At 36.1% G+C, this 15,343-nt stretch overlaps 2 protein-coding genes across 3 annotated transcripts; one reads left to right on the forward strand and one right to left on the reverse strand.

The window, feature by feature from the left end:
- The first annotated feature begins 765 nt into the window (after positions 1 to 765).
- Positions 766 to 1,667, forward strand: LOC127207373 (olfactory receptor 4C16-like). Its single transcript, XM_051166768.1, is given in 2 exon segments — positions 766 to 1,081; positions 1,084 to 1,667. Coding segments are annotated over 2 exon segments (900 nt in total).
- Positions 1,668 to 4,200: 2,533 nt separating this feature from the next.
- LOC127207252 (olfactory receptor 4S2) lies at positions 4,201 to 9,537 on the reverse strand. Of its 2 annotated transcripts, XM_051166629.1 has the most exons (2): positions 8,608 to 9,516; positions 4,201 to 4,224 (listed from the first exon to the last, which is right to left on the reverse strand). In XM_051166629.1, exons 1-2 carry the CDS (start codon positions 9,514 to 9,516, stop codon positions 4,201 to 4,203), a joined length of 933 nt encoding a protein of 310 aa, XP_051022586.1. The 2 variants fall into 2 exon arrangements, with proteins under 2 accessions (XP_051022586.1, XP_051022585.1); XM_051166628.1 differs by lacking the exon at positions 4,201 to 4,224 and having other exon boundaries at positions 8,581 to 9,537.
- Positions 9,538 to 15,343: the final 5,806 nt, after the last annotated feature.

Below are 15,343 nucleotides of genomic sequence, written 5' to 3' on the forward strand. Positions count from 1 at the left end.
AAAATACCCATTCATTTGGATGTAATCTCAGAGAATATGGATAGTCTAAAATGTGCTATTGGAAGTAGAAGACAAATAGACAATGAGATATTTAATAGTTACTATCAAGAAACATGTTTTCTGCCTATACGTACCATTTACAAAATATTATGAAGAATATTTGAAGACCCTACCAGATTATTTGTAGGTGATTAAAATTTCTTGCTCATCTTTTAAGGAATATTGCCTAAGAATGAGTTAAGTATTGATTGTAAATCTATTATATATAAAATATATTCTATAAAATTCCTATTTTCCAAATTTCCAAAATTATATATATATATGGAAAATAGTAATTTTATAGAATGTGAGGGCTAGGCAACTTTACATCATCATTGCCAAGGACAGTTAATTTTTTCAAATAAAGAAGAATTAATTATATAATCCATTGCCACTAGAAAATTTTACTATGAAACAATAAGGTACATAAATGTAACATAAAGATTACATTTATTAACCTATAAAATTAATCAAAACCATACTAAAGTCACTAAGCGGAGAGTGCTGTGGAGAAATTGTCAGTTTCATCAGCATTCTTAACACTAAAAATATCTTGAAATTGAAAACTGATAGTGGGAACAGCAGTTTAATAATCAAGAAGTATGGTACTTTTATGTAAATAAATATTTTTGTCTAAAATAATCCATCAGATTACAAGGTAAAACTAATTTTTTTTATCTTTTGCAGATAATATATTTCATACTCTTTCCTTCTCATTCTTGAACCATGCAGCTGAATATCAATGTGACCAAGTTCATTTTTCTTGGCTTGACACAGGACCCCAGTAGGAAGAACATAGTGTTTGTCATTTTCCTGTTATTTTATATGGGGACTTTATTGGGTAACTTGCTGATCATTGCTACCATCAAGACAAGCCAGGCCCTTGGGAGTCCCATGTACTTCTTCCTGTTCTATTTATCCTTGTCTGACACCTGCTTCTCTACAACTGTAGCCCCTAGAACGATTGTGGACTCCCTGATGAATGAGGCCTCTATCTCTTTCAGTGAGTGCATAATCCAAGTCTTTACATTTCATTTATTTGGCTCATGGCTGTTGACCGCTATGTAGCCATCTGTAAGCCCCTGCACTACATGACCATCATGAGCCGTCGGGTCTGTGGGATGCTGGTAGCCATAGTCTGGGTGGGATCCTGTGTGCATTCTTTAGTTCAGATTTTTCTGGCCTTGAGTTTACCTTTCTGTGGTCCCAATGAGATTGATCACTACTTCTGCGACTTGCAGCCACTGTTGAAACTTGCCTGTTCAGACACATATGTGATCAACCTTCTCCTGGTGTCCAACAGTGGGACCCTCTGTACAGTGAGTTTCCTCATGCTCATGGTCTCATATGGCATCATTCTTTATTCCTTGAGAAACCACAGTGCTGAGGGGAGGAGAAAAGCTCTGTTCACTTGCGTTTCCCACATCATGGTAGTCATCTTGTTTTTTGTACCTTGCATATTTATATACACACGTCCTGCCACCACCTTCCCTATGGACAAGATGATATCTGTGTTTTACACAATTTGTACACCCTTTCTAAACCCTCTGATTTACACACTGAGGAATGCAGAGGTGAAAAGTGCCATGAGGAAGTTATGGATCAAAAGAATCTCAGATGATATATAAGGAATAAAAACCCATATTGATTTTAGTAAAGAAAATGCTAGTTTTCAGTTATGTTTAGAATAGTTCAGTCTTAGGGAAGGAAGTTTGGTTGCTTCTAGAGAATGGACAAAATGAATGTATTATAAATAAATATATCAAATTACTCTTCTGGCAAAGAAGAGGTAGGAGGAAGATGCAAATATTTATCTCAGTCACATTCTTTTTTTTTTAAAGATTCATTTATTTACTTATGTATTATATACACAAGGTTCTGCCGGCCTGTACACCCCCATGCTAGAAGAGGGTAACAGATCTCATTGTAGATGGCTGTGCGCCGCCATGTTGTTGCTGGGAATTGAACTCATAACCCTTGGAAAAGCAGACAGTGTTCTTAATCTCTGAGCCATCTCTCCAGTCTAGTCACATTCTTTTAAATGTTGATCATTATTTGGTCCATGTTTATGTCTTACAACTTATATTTAGAGCCTGAAATATTTACTGTTTATTTTACTATATATGTCTTTCTCTATGATTGTGATTGCATTTCTTTATGATGTTTTTATTCAGGTCTTCTTCAATCAAATTAATATATTATATTCACAAATTTATAGAAGTTTTGTTTCAAGGTGCAGTGTGACTATGTTGTATGCATGTATGTGTGTGTGTCTCTGTGTGTGTGTATGTATGTGTGTATGTGTGTGTGTTTCTGTGTGTGTCAGTGTGTGTCTCTGTGTGTGCACATGACCATGTTCTTCCTCTTCACACACTTCCTATTCTTAACAACTAAAAAGAAAACATATTGAAACATAATTGTTATTGTGATCATTGCTATGGCTAGATTATATGTGTGAATATCTATCTATCTATACACACACACACACACACATATCTATATATATACACAGAGTTAAAAGAGATACATACAAGATATATGTACATGCATATGGGTATACTAGATAATTTACCAAGTAGTCTTCAGAATATGCTTTGTAGGTTATTTTGTATGTGTGTCATTACTCAGATCCAATAATAATATTAAAACAAGTAGAGAGAACTAGAAATTACTCATTTGCAGAATCCTAAGTTTAGGAAGATTACTACTTGTGGCTTTACTAACATTATATGTTTAAATTTAATAACCTGACACCTTTGAGCTTTGGGGAGCATTGTTTCATCTTGAAAAATAAACATGATAATTACTTTTTCTAATGAAAGATTACTATGATTATAGGACATTAAGGTTTGGGTTTGAGTTAAGAGTGGATATGTACCACCGTATGGCTGCTGGGAATCAAACCTGGTCTGCCTTAAAAACTTTCAAAACAGGTTTATTGTTTGAAGTGTTATTAGGTTATAGACTTTGAGCTTTTAATCCATTTCTAGTTCCATTCCCCAAGATTTCTGTCTCAGTCTGATACCATGTAAAAATGCAGAATCATGTTCCAGACACCAAGGATAGAGCTGCTTCTATTGCCTTGCCTCCCCTGCAATATTGCACTGAAAGTGTTCTGAATCATGAACCATAATTATCTTTTCCTTCTTTAACATGCTTCTGTCAATATTCTGTCGCAACAATGACGAAAGTGCTAATATATTCTATACATGTCTCTAACTCAGATACAAATGTTTATGTGGACTAGAATTTAATTGTGTAATTAATTATGCTAGGAGATATGAAAACAATAATGAACAACCTAATCACACAGCATACTATTCTTACTATTAATACAGAAATTGTGATGTTGCAGATATGAATTATCTTATAGTTCTCAGTGCAACCAGCACAGAGCAGCTAGAGCATAAGTGGAAATATTAAAGTTAAAGGCACATTACAGTAATGCGGATAGTTGTCTTTGGTACTGTACATCAACACAGCTGTGCAACATTTATATCATAGGTATATATTCATAAAGACCACATACAGAAATGGTCTACAAATGCGGCATAGCATTGATAGCCATGACTAACATGATGCAGGGTTAAAGTTAACAGGACATAAAGTGTGTGGGATGTACAGCAATTGTAATAGTCACTGAATTTTGCTGAGCCAATAACTCCTTGCATCATCTCATTCACCCCGAGGACATGCACATCTAAGATCTTTCTCAAAGCCCTCATCACTTATAATGTATACCACACTATTTCATTTGTTTTTCTTTTTTTAATTTTTTTTATTAATTTATTCTTGTTACATCTCAATGGTTATCCCATCCCTTGTATCCTCCCATTCTTCCCTCCCTCCCATTTTCCCCTTGTTCCCCTCCCCTATGACTGTTCCTGAGGGGGATTACCTCCCCCTGTATATGCTCATAGGGTATCAAGTCTCTTCTTGGTAACGTGCTGTCCTTCCTCTGAGTGCCACCAGGTCTCCCCCTCCAGGGGACATGGTCAAATGTGAGGCACCAGAGTACGTGAGAAAGTCATATCACACTCTCCACTCAACTGTGGAGAATGTTCTGACCATTGGCTAGATCTGGGGAGGGGTTTAAAGTTTACCTCCTGTATTGTCCTTGCAGATTTGGGCCCAGGGGTCCCGCTCAAACTAAGGCACCAGTCATTTGTTTTTCTTAACTATTATCTTCACTTTTGTCTTTATGTTTAGTTCTGGCTGTGATAACAAAACACTTGCTTTTTTTATATCATGATTATCCCTACTATAACTCCTAAATTATCTTTTGGGAAATACAGGCATGATGGATGTCATGTAACATGGATGGCTCCAGGTCAAAGTGCGGGAGCTCTTTGCTGTATATTACTCTAGCTACTAAATCGATGATGTCTACCTTGCATTGGTACAGAAAAACGGCCAGCTTTCAAACTGTAACCTTTGAAGAGAGGAGATGGTTATCTTGTACTTTTGTATTACTTTCATTCTCTGAGATGGTACACAGGAAAATTACACTAGATGATCTCCAGCCCCATATAGCACTGACACATTTGAGCTTCTGCCTGTTCATGGTCCATGCACAATGAGCACAACAATGTTCTTGCCAGGAAAATTGACAAAAATATGTAGATGTGCCTTGCACATGTAGATTTATTGAGCTATTGGCCATGAATAAAAAGAAGTTCTAACACTTCCACTCGAGGCTTGTATGAATTTTTGAAAAATATAAAAACTGTACATGTTGCAGACAATAATCTTTTTAAACATACATATTTCTGAAACTGTAATTTCATGTAAACTTCCCCACTCACATATTACCGCTGATATATCTATATATCCTTAATTATTGTATATTCCACTAATTAAACATTTCAAATCAGATGATGAACATTTCTAATTTTCAAGTTTGTAAATGAGATTCTACTTACAACTCCACTTAAAAAGTATAAGTGTATATTCATGTTGTTGTTTTACTGTATGTAGCCTATGATTTGGTATATAATAAAAATACAAAATTTTGAGAACCAATAATGACCTAACATCTTTTAATTAGGAATGGTACAGGTTTTAGTAAGTACCACTAATCCAAATTGTACTGGCTGAGGCTCTGTAATTCTGAAATGGCACTGATATTTATTAATGCATGAGAAGTAATTATCTTTCAAATTGGGGAATTTCTTAAAGCAAAGATAATGAAGATAAAAATTGTTTGAGTACTCTGAATTAAGAGAACTTTGTGATGTATTATTCTTCCAAGGTAGTTATTGATGAACATTATTATATAGATAGAAATAACCCCCCTAAATCTCCTTTAATAAGAAACTATGAACGCTATAGAACGCATGCTGCTTTCAAAGTCAAAATTTTATACCTACAAACAATTATTTTGTCAATAATTTAAGCAGGAAAAATTCTTTGAAAATGATCATTCTTATACATACCTTCTATATATTAAAATTTTATTGATATACTTCTGTTTGTTAATATTTATATTTTGGTTTATAAAAGATATTACCATTGAAGAATCAAATATATATAGTTTTGTTTGTTTTGTCTTGCCTTGTTTTAAAAATGTACAGTGTAGTATCCAGAGGGTCCTAGAAACTTACAAGAAGAACATCATGATGGGTGGATCTTTACCCAGGGGGTCTGCTCAAACTACTGCACCAATCAAGGACAAAATATACAGTAAGCATTGAACCCCTATTCAGATCTAACCAATAGACAGGACATTCTCCACAGTTGGATGGAGAGTGGGCACTGACTCTGACAGGAACTCCAGTGCCCCACTTCCCCTTGGCCACTTCCCCTTGATGGGGGGACCTGGTGGCACTCAGAGAAAGGATAAACAGGCTACCAGGATGAGACTTGATAGGCTGTGACCATATTGTGGGGGAGAAGGTCCTGCTCTGTCACAGACCTAGGGGAAGGGAATAGGGTGAAAGAGGGAGGGAGGGAGGAATGGTAGAATACAAGTGATGGGATAACAATTGAGATGTAATCTGAATGAATCAGTTAAGAAAAAAAAATATACAGTGTAGGAAGTTTTCAATTTTGTGTAAACTTCTGAAATTAGAAAAACGTAAAGATGAAGAAATGACAACTCCTTAGGTACAAATTGTTAATCTTTACTGAACATGCAACATAGAAAAAATAAGGTTTTGTTGGACCTTTTAAGCTGTGTCAATGTTCCCTTCACACAAGTTTGCCCTGTCCTTATGCAGTACAGAAGATCCTATGGCAAAATAACAAAATACATTATGAATACACAATGACTATGGTGATGGATGTCCTAATTTATTTGCTTTTTGTATTCATTTTTCATTCTGTATGAATGTTGAACCATCTATACACATCAAATAATATAATTCTATGAATAGTGCAATAAAACTGGAAGGGAAAAATAAAATTGGTGAAGCTATCTTATTCTGGGGAGTAGGTTAATACACGACAATAATAGGGATTCCTTTTATTTGTCATTACAATTTTGGTGTACTGGGCAGGATCTCTGGTTCAACTATGCTTTATAGCTGATGTCCAAACAATGACTGACTAAACCTGAAACCTACCCCATAAGAGAAAGACCACCACTGAGACTATTAATGATGCTTTGCTATGCTTGCAGACAGGAGTCTAACATGGCTCTGTCCTTTGAGAGGCTTCCATCAGCAGTGGATGGAAACACATGCTGAGAATTACAGTTATACATTAGGTGGAGCCCAGGGAGTCTTGTGGAGGAGCTAGGCATGGAGGCAAAAAGGATATAATAAGGTCCTGGAGGGAACAAGAACTCCACAAGATCAACAGTGTCAACTAACATGGACCCATAGGAGCTTACAGGGACTAAAGAACCAACCAAAGAGTATGCATGAACCTACAGTCTACACACATGTAACTGATGGGTAGCTTGGTCTCTGCATGTGGATTCTCTAGCAAGCAGTGTGGGCATTGTATCTAAGATGGATCCTGTTGCCTGTTTTTGGATATCTTTCTCCTAGCTGGGCTGCCTTGTCTGGACTTAGTGAAAGAGGATTCTTTAGTCCTGATTCGACTTGATGTGTTGGGGTAGGTTTGTAGGAGAGGATCCCCTTTTCTGAAGAGAAAAGATGGGGGAAGGGAGAAAGGGTGAAAGAGTGGGACCATGAGGAGAGGAAGGGGCACAGCTGTGATCAGGATGTAAAATGAACAAATGAATAAATTTAACAATTTTTTTAAAAAGGAAAAATTTAAAAAGCAAAGTGTATTGAAAGCCCGTCAAGTATCTCTAGCCCCTTTGTAAAAGATGCTACATTTAAGAGACAGGAACACATTGTTTTCAAAAAGGGTCTACAACGTGACAAAGATTTTAGTGTGTTTTTTTTTGTTTGTTTCTCAATTATATAGTAATGTATTCTTTTTGGAAAATAATAGGGACTTTAGAAATATAAGAAGTTAGATAAAGGAATGAAAAGGAGGTACAAAGATCTAGTCAAGTCTCAAATTTTGTTTGCATGGAAAGAAGGAAACTTCTTGTAGGATTATCTGACTCAGATAATGAATCAGATGAGAGAGCTCATTCTTTTAGGCTGCCCTGGGATTTTCAAAGTAACCCAGGTTGAAGATGAAATCCTGATCCTCATCCTGACTCTTCTCCCACCACATCACCCACCCACATATACATTTTTTTTTCAGGGTTGAGGTTTCAGGCATATCCAGCAAACACATTTTTTAAAAATCATGTGTTTGTAACAATGTTATTTTTTTAGGAATTATAGCCCTTCCCACAAGTAGTGTATATTCCATCCTCAGTTTCATCCAAGCCTATGTATAGGTGGAAGTAGTAGTATGGATGATTCAATTTAACAAAATACAATGAAACAATGATAAAGACACATTTGCTCCCAATAAATCTCGGCTGTTGGATCCCAGTGGAGGGAATGCTAGACTCAGAACTTTATGTCCAAAATAAGAATGGGATGAATATGATGCCATAATGAAAAGAAGAATCTCACAGTTCAGTCTGATCTTTTAATTGATTGCTAGAGTAAAGGGAAATCATCAATAAAGAACGGAAATTTACCAAAATTAAGCAATGAAAACTAATCTTTTGTCTCTAAAATATGTTATTTTTAAATTCTCTGCCAGCTGTACCCCAGTTTTAACATTATGAGTTTAATATGCTCTCTCTCTTTTGAAATCATGTCAAGAAGACCTTAGCTTGGATGTGGTGCTTTGCATGTGTATGAACATTTATGCAATCTCTAAGGACCACATTTACAATGAAAGAAACAGTGAAGTATTTCAATAGTTTGTTCTCACTTAAAACAATAGGTAAGTAGAACACAGTAATAGTTTTTATAAGAGAATTCTTTGTCATTCACATTTCATAAAATTACCTGACCATAACATATTATTGTATGTCATGATTATCATACCTTATTTCCGTATAACACAGAGCCCCATCATTTCTCTCCTGATTCCTATGACATTGCTTCTATGGTTTCCTAAATAATGCCATTAGTCAAGGGTGAAGAAATTGAAGATTTACAACATAAATGATACATTTGGCTACTTCCCAGGAGTCTCCCAGGAAACCTTTCTAGTCCACAGCTTCCTCATTGCATTTTTTACTTCTGCATTTCTTAGAGTATATATCAGAGGATTCAGCATGGGAGTGATAATGGTGTAAAATACAGCCACCATCTTGTCCTCTGAAAAGGTAGTGTCAGGCCGCATATACATGAAAGTACAGGGACCGAAAAAGATGATGACCACAGCAATGTGGGATCCACAGGTGGAGAGCGCTTTGCGCCTGCCTTCTGATGACTGCTTTCTCAAAGACACAAGAATAACTGTATATGAGATTAACAAGATGACAAAACTTCCCAGTGTAATGGTACCACTGTTGGCTGTTACAACAACACCAACAGTGTAAGTGTCTGTGCAGGCAAGTTTCAGAACAGGGTGTACATCACAGAAGTAGTGATCAATCTCATTGGGTCCACAAAAGGGGAGCTGCACCACCAGAGCCACTTGGACAATAGAATGTAAGAACCCACCCACCCATGTTCCTAGCAACATCTTATTGCATCTCTCCCGGTCCATGATAGTCATGTAGTGGAGGGGTTTACAGATAGCTACATAACGATCATAGGCCATGACGGTAAGGATGAAGATCTCAGTGCAACCAAAGAAATGAACGCTAAATAGTTGTAACATGCACCCCACATAGGAGATAGTTTTTTTTTTCACTAATAGGTCAGCAATCATCTTAGGTGCTATGACTGAGGAGTAGCAAATGTCCACAAAAGATAGAAAGTTAAGGAAAAAATACATGGGAGACTTGAAAAGATTGCCCAAGCAAACTGTCAGCATGATGAGGAGGTTTCCCAGAACAATGACTATGTAAAAGAAGGAAAACACCACAAAGCATACCTCTTCAACCTCTGGGTTCTGAGAAAGACCCCAGAAAATGAATTCAGTGACATTGTTTACTCCTTTCATGGCATAAGTCCTTAAGGCCATATTCCCAAAAGGACATTAAAATACCTGAAAGGCAAATAGAAAAGTCACCAACATTCATTTCTATTTCAAAACAAATAAATACTTATAAAGACTGACGGTGGAAGTGGAGCACTTATGTTTTTCATTCTCAGGTTTCAGTTGAAGTGCATATATTCTGAACAACTTACCTCAATGTTATAGCCTGTGACTTTTCAATGCAGGTGGGAAGTGAAGTCCAAAGACATAAGACCAATTCTTGTAGTCTCATGTGACTTTTGCAGAACTGTCTCTTTTCTACTTTTTACTTCAGCTTCTACTTTTCATGCATCGGATTCTAAATGTACTTTTTGCTTATTTTGTGTTATTTTTCCATTACACTTCAAACAAACTTCCCTATTTGAAACTATGGCAATACTTATATACTACCAAATGCTTGCTGTATTGTTGTACAGAAATGAGAAAATTTGCTCAGATTTGCTCTGCTTCATACTTCCCTTCCTGGATGTCACATCTGCTCAGAATTCTCAAGTAGCACAGCCCCAGTGATTCCTGTAGGTTTCCTTTCTCCTAAAAGTTGGATCTTCTGGAAGTAAAAATTACGGCCTTCATCTGATCTCAGAAGTTCAACATCACTATGTGATACTGTAAAAAGAAACTTAAATTAGACATATTTGATTCTGAAATAATTTTACTGACACCCAAATGAATCATTTAACTTTATGAAACTTCTCTTATTTAATTTGTGATATAGTGAAGTCTTAAGTCATTATCATTTGTCATTAAAAGCAACATCTACAGTGAAATTAAATCACTCCATAAACTTAAAATAGCCAAAAAATTCTGGAGAAGAGGAAAAATAAAAGAATATGCAGCGATATAATAAATATTAATCATAATAGAAGGAGAATCTCGTGTGGATGAAGTCAGCTATGCCTACTTGATCAACATGAAAGTGAAGTCCCAGGTAATTTCTTTAGCTGCAAATGGAGTTATTTTAGATTTTCTCCCTTGACTTGATATTTAAATGTCTACCTGAAACAAAGACATAAACAAAAGAGGTTGGAAAGGCTCTGCTTTTTAACTCAATGTTTCTTCATGCATCTTGTTATTTCCTGCTTCATGTTAGCTACACCATACCATTCAGTGTGGGAAACTGTGAACCCCATATTTCTGGAAGAGGTTATTTTTTAGTTGGGCTGGAATGAGTCTCAGGAGAGGATGAAGTTTAATTTCAATAGAAGAATCTTTAGTGATGGAACGGCAGGCATTCTAATGAGGTGTCATTGATGTGGAAAAACAGCTATGGATGAGTTGGGATTAATAGAAGTTCAACATTCCTTGCTGTAGTGAAGGCTATCCCTTGGGCGCATATTTCTCAAGGTCCACTGTTGCTACGTCTTTCAGCCACAGAACCCTCCATTTTCAGTTGTCTTTTGCAGAAAGAGGGGGCCAAACCATGAGCTTCTGAAAAGCCATGTGTGCTGTGAGCTTCAGGTCTTTGTCCTAGTATTGTATAAAAGTCATGATAGATCTGTTTCCTTTTGTGTATTATAAATTAGTGGGGAAAATGTAGAGGACAGCAGCAGTAGTCTAATCAGATTTTAATCAACATCAATTCCATGGCTTAATGAACTGGTACTCTTCTGGCCATCTACTGATTTTAAAATTACAAATTATTCAACACAAATGAGCTCATATCGCAGAAGTTTGAAGCAATTGTTATATTATTTGTTTTCCTAGAATAGATACTTACCTACAAACTTGATACTATCCCTCTAAGGTCTAAATAAGGTCTAAAACACAGAAGAATAGGGGAAGCACCCTTTTTCTAAGATAGTGTGTACAAAAAAGCCTACTTTTTCAGCACTTCAGACTTAATGATGTTCTTTCCAATGACTAGTGTTTTTTATTCCCTTTTATGATTCCCTATGTCTAAGGTACTATATATATATACAGGTACAAGTTACCTTATGTCATTGTCTTTGTAATCCCGTATTTCCTTTTTTCACAAAATCCAGGGTATATAAATGTTATGATAAATTAAAAATAAGATGTCATCCCCTCCTTTCACAAACATTCTTTTCTTAGTTTGAAAAAGAGAAATCTGCTGATATATTTCAAATGGGTTTAACTCACGTTATTTCTTTAGGTTCTCCTTATACAGTGTAGAAATCCTAAATACTTATGAGCAGCTAATAACAGAAAATCCTGTCTCCCAAATGCAGGATGGCAGAACTGAATCTTCCTTGTTATGCATTCTCTCACTTACTGAACTCTGCCAGGTCATTGGGCCTTTGGTAATAAATGTTTCTTCTGCTTCTTATGTAGTCTTGTTAAGGAGAGAAAAGAAATCGGTAATGACCTTGGGGAAAAGGTATTCCCAGAGTCTTTCTTCATGGTCAGAATAAAATTGCATGCCTAAAATTAACTTTAAACTGTAGTGTCTATTGAACTTAAAACTAAATAAATATTTAAGTAACAAAAATAATTGGAGAAATAGTCACTTTTTTGTTTGTGTTTGTTTATTTTTCAAGACAGAGTTTTCTCTTTTACACAGAGCCTTGGCTGTCCTGGACTCTCTTTGTAGAGCAGGCTAGCCTTGAACTCACAGAGACCTGCCTGCCTCTGCCTACTGAATGCTGAGATTAAAGGTGTGCATCACTAAGCCCAGCTTGAAATAGTCACTCTTAACATATTTGGTCAAGCATGGTAGTGCAACTTTTGATCCTAGCATTTGGGATGCAAAGGCATGAGGTCTCTATGAGTTCAAGGCGAGCCTGCTCTACACAGAAAGTCCCAGGCAAGCTATAGCTACATAATGAGACCCTATCTCAGATTAAGTAGCCAAAAAACAAACAATTAAAGTAAATAAAGAAAGAAAGAAAGAAAGAAAGAAAGAAAGAAAGAAAGAAAGAAAAGTGTGAAGGAAGCCTAGAGGTAGGAGACAGATTTGGAGATGAATTGAGCCGAGGGGTAGCTAAATGATTCTCCTCAAAATTTATGGGCATATATACCCACAGACAGTTGAGTATTTAAACTCCATTAAAATGTCATTGACAGAAAATAAAAATAAAGAAAATTAAAACATAAAGATAAAGTAAAGCACCACAACTTTCATCACAGTTCTGGGGCCTCTCAATGACACATTAGTTTTCTCTTTGACTCCTAGGCAAAATATTCATACCAAATGGGGTAACTAGGAAGAGTCTTTGTTTCTGGAATAAGTGACATGATTTTATGGGTCTGTTTTACTCTTATAACACAATGTTATGGAAGTTTATCATGTAATTGAATTGTTGGAGAGTTGTTCTTGTTTATTGCCAAATGGTATATTCTACTCTGTAGTTATTCCCTTGTGGGTATTTGGATATTTATATTTCCTGCTTAGGGATAAAATGAACAATTCTTCTGTGAAACTTATGTGCAATTCATGGACACACACATTTTCAGTTTTCTTTCATAGGAACTGTAAGCATAAAAAGAATGAAATTATGTCATTTGCAAGAATGTGGATGGAGCTGGGAATCATTATAAGAAACAAAATGAGCCACACAGAGAAAGAAAATATATAACATTTTCTCTATAATGGAGCATGGCTATCATCTATCTATCTATCTATCTATCTATCTATCTATCTATCTATCATCTGTCTATCATCTGTCTATATATTTATCTATCTATCTAGAAGAGGAGCTATGTATAAGAAGATCCTAAAGGGAGCTGAGATAAAGGAACAAAAAGTTATAGAAGTGTGAAACACAAAATGTGATGCATTGTCATCATACTGTACTATAGATTTGTCAGTGTACACACAGCTACGGGAATTAGGAACCTGGGTCAGTGCATGAGTGGTGACTGAGCCTATGCAGAATATTGGGAAGAGACACTGGAAACAAGACTCAAAGTGCAGATCTAACATTACTGTGCAGTGTATAAACCTTTAAAGACTGAAAGGCCAATAAGACTATGCAATGCTAGACTTAAGCACAAATAGCAATCAATCAGGTTGATGTAGCCATAAGAAAGTGTGTGTGTGTGTGTGTGTGTGTGTGTGTGTGTGTGTGTGTGTGTGTGTGTGTGTGTGTGTGTGTATGTTGGGTGGGGCAAGGTCACCTCAGGAGACTTCTGTAAAGAAGGGGAAGGCAGTCACTGCCCTAGCCTCAGATCCATTTGACACTTCACTAGTGTCCTAGGAGTCTCTAATAGATCAACACTGTGTGTATTGGATGAGGATCATTTTGAAAAATCTGTGGAGCTGCAGTGGCTTCATTCATCATGCGCTGTGGCCTCCCAAAGGCTTATCTTGACACCCTCCACACACAAGCAGGTGTTTCTATATTGGTATATCTATTCATCCATCCATCCATCTATCTATCTATTTATCCATCCATCTATCTATCTATCTATCTATCTATCTATCTATCTATCTATCTAGTCTCAATGGGATAGAAATGAATATGAGGGTAGAGGGGCTGGTTAAATGGTACCGTGTGTGTGTGTGTGTGTGTGTGTGTGTGTGTGTGTGCGCGCGCGCGCATATGTGAATGTCATAATAAAGACCAGTGTTTAATTTTAATTATCTTTTATTCATTTATTTTAGAGTGGCATAAGGTGAAGGCAGACATAATATGGGAGTGAAGATCAGTGTCCATCTTGAAGGAATAGGTTCTCTCTCCTTTTTGGAAAATAATAGGGACTTTAGAAATATAAGAAGTTAGATAAAGGAATGAAAAGGAGGTACAAAGATCTAGTCAAGTCTCAAATTTTGTTTGCATGGAAAGAAGGAAACTTCTTGTAGGATTATCTGACTCAGATAATGAATCAGATGAGAGAGCTCATTCTTTAGGCGGCCCTGGGATTTCAAAGTAACCCAGGTTGAAGATGAAATCCTGATCCTCATCCTGAACGCGTCTCCCACACATCACCCACCCACATATACATTTTTTTTTCAGGGTTGAGGTTTCAGGCATATCCAGCAAACACATTTTTTAAAAATCATGTGTTTGTAACAATGTTATTTTTTTAGGAATTATAGCCCTTCCCACAAGTAGTGTATATTCCATCCTCAGTTTCATCCAAGCCTATGTATAGGTGGAAGTAGTAGTATGGATGATTCAATTTAACAAAATACAATGAAACAATGATAAAGACACATTTGCTCCCAATAAATCTCGGCTGTTGGATCCCAGTGGAGGGAATGCTAGACTCAGAACTTTATGTCCAAAATAAGAATGGGATGAATATGATGCCATAATGAAAAGAAGAATCTCACAGTTCAGTCTGATCTTTTAATTGATTGCTAGAGTAAAGGGAAATCATCAATAAAGAACGGAAATTTACCAAAATTAAGCAATGAAAACTAATCTTTGTCTCTAAAATATGTTATTTTTAAATTCTCTGCCAGCTGTACCCCAGTTTTAACGTTATGAGTTTAATATGCTCTCTCTCTTTTGAAATCATGTCAAGAAGACCTTAGCTTGGATGTGGTGCTTTGCATGTGTATGAACATTTATGCAATCTCTAAGGACCACATTTACAATGAAAGAAACAGTGAAGTATTTCAATAGTTTGTTCTCACTTAAAACAATAGGTAAGTAGAACACAGTAATAGTTTTTATAAGAGAATTCTTTGTCATTCACATTTCATAAAATTACCTGACCATAACATATTATTGTATGTCATGATTATCATACCTTATTTCCGTATAACACAGAGCCCCATCATTTCTCTCCTGATTCCTATGACATTGCTTCTATGGTTTCCTAAATAATGCCATTAGTCAAGGGTGAAGAAATTGAAGATTTACAACATAAATGATACATTTGG

Source organism: Acomys russatus, chromosome 24 (assembly GCF_903995435.1).
Source record: "Acomys russatus chromosome 24, mAcoRus1.1, whole genome shotgun sequence".
In the NCBI taxonomy this organism is placed as follows: Eukaryota; Metazoa; Chordata; class Mammalia; order Rodentia; family Muridae; genus Acomys; species Acomys russatus.